At 46.4% G+C, this 5,177-nt stretch overlaps 1 protein-coding gene across 1 annotated transcript in view; it reads right to left on the reverse strand.

Moving 5' to 3' along the window:
* Pik3ap1 (phosphoinositide-3-kinase adaptor protein 1) overlaps positions 1 to 5,177 on the reverse strand; it is a 111,574-nt gene that overhangs the window by 56,991 nt on the left and 49,406 nt on the right. Inside the window, exon 3 of the mRNA XM_028773118.1 lies at positions 2,207 to 2,343. Coding sequence (XP_028628951.1) covers positions 2,207 to 2,343 — 137 coding nt within the window. The remainder of the gene's footprint in view (positions 1 to 2,206; positions 2,344 to 5,177) is intronic.

Genomic DNA, 5,177 nt, shown 5'->3' on the forward strand with positions numbered 1-5,177 from the left:
CCAGACCCAGACCCAGACCCAGACCCAGACCCAGACCCAGACCCAGAGTCTACATTTTAATAAGATGCCCAAGGGACTGGAAGACCTCACATTGAGCCTGCCAAAGTATCCCTGCGACAAAATTCCAAAATCCAAAATGTTCTGACCTGATACCACAAGTGGAAAGAAAGTTCTATACTTTGCATTTAGGTCAAAGACCAAATGCAAAGGAAACAATGTGTTCTGTAAAACTACTGTCAGGCTGTGTATAACGTGTTTATAAAATATAAACACGCTCTGTTTGAAAACATATCCCATTATGCATACAGAAATAATCCAACATCGACCTAACCCTCAAAATTCAAAATCTGAGACACCTCAGGTCCTTAGCATTTTAGGTAAGGGACACTTCACTTGTCTCTTGTTTTACTGAACATGGCAATGGTCATTTTAGACAAAGCCAGTAGGGCTGGGCCCTCCCGCAAACCAGAAAGGCAAAGCGAGGTCTGTGGCCAGGACTCATCCTCAGTCAGTCATTCCAGGACTGTTATGTAGTCATCATGGCAACCCTTTACAAAGGCCTGCAGAGGGGTGTGCTAGGTGCAGACTTTGTGACAGGAGAGGGCTGTGGCCCAGGCTGCTGAAGGCTGCTCTAACCAAGCACATGTCCTGTGGCTGTGGCTCAGGCTGCTGACGACCACTATAACCAAACATATGTCCTGTGGCTGTTGTCATTACTTACACAGTCCTGATCCTGCATCTCATCCCAGTAACATGAGGAGCTCAAAAGACTGTCTGTCAGTTTGGCTGGCAGTCAGGATTCACCCCCAGCCAGGGGCTCACAGACTTGGTAGGCAACTAGGATGATCCTAAGTTAGAGAGCAGCAGAAAGCAAGCAGGAAGGAGAGCCTGGGATGCAGGAGAGTGGGATGAAGCACACATGGGTGCCAAACACCCTTCCCACTGCACTTGGCAGTCCAACCACACACCCATGGGAAGACATTGCACTAGGAGAATGAGCCAGAAATATCCACATAGGCCCAGCCATGACTGCAACAGGCTGGGATCAAAAAACAGGAAGTGGCCAGGTGTGGTGGTACACACCTGTGACCCCAGGTGTAGAGAGGATGAGAAAAGAGATTCATGAGTTCAAGGCCAGCCTGGGCTATGTAGAAAGATTGTCTCAAAAACCTCAAACATAAAAATAAACAATGAAGATCAGAGAATATTGGGGACCAGGCTACAGGATGAAAGTCCCATGGGAAAACAAAAAACAAAACAGAAAGCCAAAGCCTAATACCACAGATTATGACTCACGAGACACCAAGAAACACCAACTTTTTTCTTTTTAGAAACACCAATTTTTTATGCCTAGTTTTTAAAACACTCTGAAGTCCAGATCAATCATATCTACGAGTCGAATCCAGCCTGAAATACAGCTGGCAACTCCAATGCCAGGAGCCCGTGCCCAGCAGCTTGTGGCCTCAGCTGCTGAGGAGAATGTCAGATCTCCCTCCTCCCCTCATTTCCAATGTTCTCATACCCGGAGGTTCTGGGAAGCCACAGTGGCAAGCTTAGAAAAAAGCATGTATTCATGAAGAAAGCATGCTGGTTCTCTAACCTATCCCAAATGCCTCATATGTTAAACCAGGGAAGGAAAGACTATCAAATATTATGACAGGATTTAAATAACTGTCATGAAGTCTCACACACGGCTCCCTTGTGATTATATGACCACGCTAAAATGCTAGCCACATATGGCTTAGGTATTTAGACAATCTTTTCAGCAAGCAATATGGGCCAGCAAGTTTCCTTCATCAAACCTTAAAGCCCTCCCTGAGGCCAGGGTGGTGACCAGTTAATGAAGAAGCAGGCTCCCAGAATGTGTCACCTTCTCCTCCCAGGGCTGGGTCAGCTGGAAGATATGCAGGCCTCTCTCTAACTCTGTGGTATCCAACAATGTTCATGTCTGCTGGTGTCCTGTTTGCCCTATGTTACACATTCATGAAACAGAGCTCTTACATGGATGACACATACACTCCCAGGTTCAATTCTCTGACTTAAAGGAACTACTCCTGTCCAAGGTCGTGGTGATGGGAGTCCCACGGGAAGGTGGTGGTTATAATAAGGTGCATCACGGTGCTCTTGCACCCTTTACTGAAACAAAGGCATCTACTAGAAAAGTCAATGCTGTGATAAGGATGTACCAGGTTCCCAGGATGCCTACCCCACAACGAATGCGGTCCGGCTGTACCACCATCAGGTTCCCAGGCGATTTCTCCGGAGGCAGGTTTGTCTTCTTTGAGAAAGGAAGAGCTCTCTCGTCCTCGGGCTCCGTGTCGGTTACTGAGTCACAGCCAGAATCTATGGGACACAGGACATGACTGAATAGAAGCAGAAAAAGGAGAACTGGTAGGCATGCTTCACCTCCCCAAGGCCCCACACGTCACCGTGCAGGAAGCGGCTACGAGTGTCACACGAGTACAAGCTGAAAGGACTGAATCACTAAAGTCACAAAAGAGGACCCAATGGGGAAAAGCCAACCACTTTGTAGGCCACTGAGTGACAGAAAAAGAGCAATGTTGTGGGGGGGGGGGCGGGTGGGAAGAGACCAGAAAGTTTGAGGCAGGCAATTCTAGGCTCAACTAACAGGCTTCTGAAAGCTTCACCTCACTGAAGGGTGGCAAGGAAAATGGAATCGGAAAGGGATTGTCTACATCGGAATAAGAAACTCTTCAGACAGTCACAGGAACTAGGGTTACATCTACCCAAAGTCTCCCTGTCAGCAGCAGTAAGAAATCAATTTTAACATGTCTAGAGTCAGAACCCCTGGGTTCCAGATTAGTACCATGGCCATACATGAGATAGCAACGTCAGGACGGAGACAAGGATGGGTTTTTAACTGCCAACTTGCCACTATCTAGAAGCACCTGAGAAGTTGGCTTTGACTGGAATTATCCAGATGAAGTTGGTCTGTGGACAGATCTGATGGGGGGCTGTCTTGATTGCTAATTGATGTAGGAAGATCCAGCCCACTGTGGCAGTGTCATCTGCTAAGCAAAGAGTCCTGATTTATACAGAAAGCCAGAGGAGAAGCAGCAGGAAGCCTGAGGCTATGTTTGTCTCCGCTCTCCACTGTGGCTGGGATGCTATGCAATGTGATGTGACGGACGACTTCAGTTCCTACCTTGGCTTCCCCTTCCGTGATGGTAACTAGAAATCGTAAGCCAGATATTCTCTTCTTCTCTAATCTGCTCTCGGTTTGGGTGTTTAATCACAGCACCAGAAATGAAACTTAAGACGTAGCCTCTGAGCGGGTGGGCAGAGGTGTGAAGGTGAAGACCAAGAGCGTGGCAAAGATGGACAGACAACAGTGAGAACCTATAAGACCTCTTTAGTGGGGCTCTTAATCACCATCTAGTGATCAACAGACCTCCTGGTGAAGTGATGGCCAAGATCATGTAGATACAGGTGACAAATCCACTCATGAAAAGATCCACACCTATGCTTTCAGAAAAAAAAAATGCCAATCAAAGCAACAAGGATATACCACGGCACATCTATTAGAATGGCCAAGATCCAGAACAGAGATGACACCAAAGGTCTTCAAGGGCATACAACACTAGAAACCCTTTGCTAGTGGGAATGGAACGTGGGAATGGAACGCAGAGGAGGCCCTTTGGAAGGTGCTTTGACAGCATCTTACAAGATCAAATATACTTTACCACTCAATCCTACAACCATACTCTTTTGGTGTCTTCCCAAAGCTGTTGAAAATGTATGTACACTGAAGAACCTGCACACAGATGTTTACAGCAGCTTTCTCCATAGCTGCCAAGAGTTGGAAGCAGAGACATCCTCTAGCAGCTGAACAGATAAACAAACAGCCGCATAAGCAAGTGATCGTGGAAGGCAGCAGTAAACAGCACTGAGCTCACAGGAGAAACAAAAGGAGTTAGTTTTTGTCCACTGGACACCAGCTAGGGACAACTGAGGAGACAGAACCTCAACTGAGAAAATGCCTCCATCAAGTGGGCCCGTGGGCATGCTTGTGGGTGCATTTTCTTGATTCATGAATTGATGTGGGAAGGTCTAACCCACTATGGATGGGGGCACCCCAGGGTAATATGGTCCCAGGAGGTGTAGAAAAGCAAGCTGAGCAAGGCATGGAGAGAACACCAGTGAGCTTGACTTCCTTATCCCTCTTCTGTGCTTGCCACTGGGTTTCTGCTTCTTCATGATGAACTGTGATGAACTAACTGTAAGCTAAAATAAAGTCTTCCTCTCCAGGTTGCTTTGGTGGTGGAGTTCATTACGATAACAGTACGTAAGGGAGGATGCTGAGTGAAAAGAAGGCGTAAACTGTGTGGTTTCAACTTTATGACACTCTGAGAAAGGCAAAGCTATTGAGGGGGAAATACATGGTTACTAGAAGAGAGGGATAAACAGTCGAGCCACATAGATTTGTTTGTCAGGGCAGTAGGTGTATTCCGCATGATGCTATAGGGTGAATATATGCTATCATACATTTGTCAAAATCCACAGACTAGAAAACGCCAAGAGTGCATAGCATGGATGGGGTTCTGGGCAGGCTCAGCCGCTGTAACCCAGGCCCTGTTGCGGTGTCGGGTGTTGACAGCGTTGGAGGTTGCATGTCTACGGGGCCAGAAGTATAGGAATCCTTTGGACTTTCCACTTAATTTTTGTTGGAAATCTAGAGCTGCTCTTAAAAATCTTTTAAGGATTAAAACAACCAAAAAAAAAATGTAAATTGCCACAAAATAAAGGAACCGGCTGGTAAGAAGATGACTCACGAGGTAGTCCTAGTGAAGCAATGGGCTACTGTGAAAGTTCCTAATTCACAAAACTCCAAGGTGAAATTAAGACAAACTACAGATGGAAATGAGAAATGAAAATAAAGTGAATTTTTAAAATTTAAAAGATGCAAATATAGATGTATGTATCTATGGATGGATGGATGGATGAGTGGATGGATGGATGGATGGATGGATGAGTGGATGGATGGATGGATGGGTGGATGAGTGAATGGATGGATGGATGGGTGGATGAGTGGATGGATGGATGGATGGGTGGATGGATGAGTGGATGGATGGATGGATGAGTGGATGGATGGATGAGTGGATGGATGGATGGATGGATGAGTGGATGGATGGATGGATGGATGGATGGATGAGTGG

The sequence above is a fragment of the Grammomys surdaster genome, unplaced genomic scaffold, assembly GCF_004785775.1.
Source record: "Grammomys surdaster isolate TR1022 unplaced genomic scaffold, NIH_TR_1.0 66, whole genome shotgun sequence".
NCBI classification, from domain to species: domain Eukaryota; kingdom Metazoa; phylum Chordata; class Mammalia; order Rodentia; family Muridae; genus Grammomys; species Grammomys surdaster.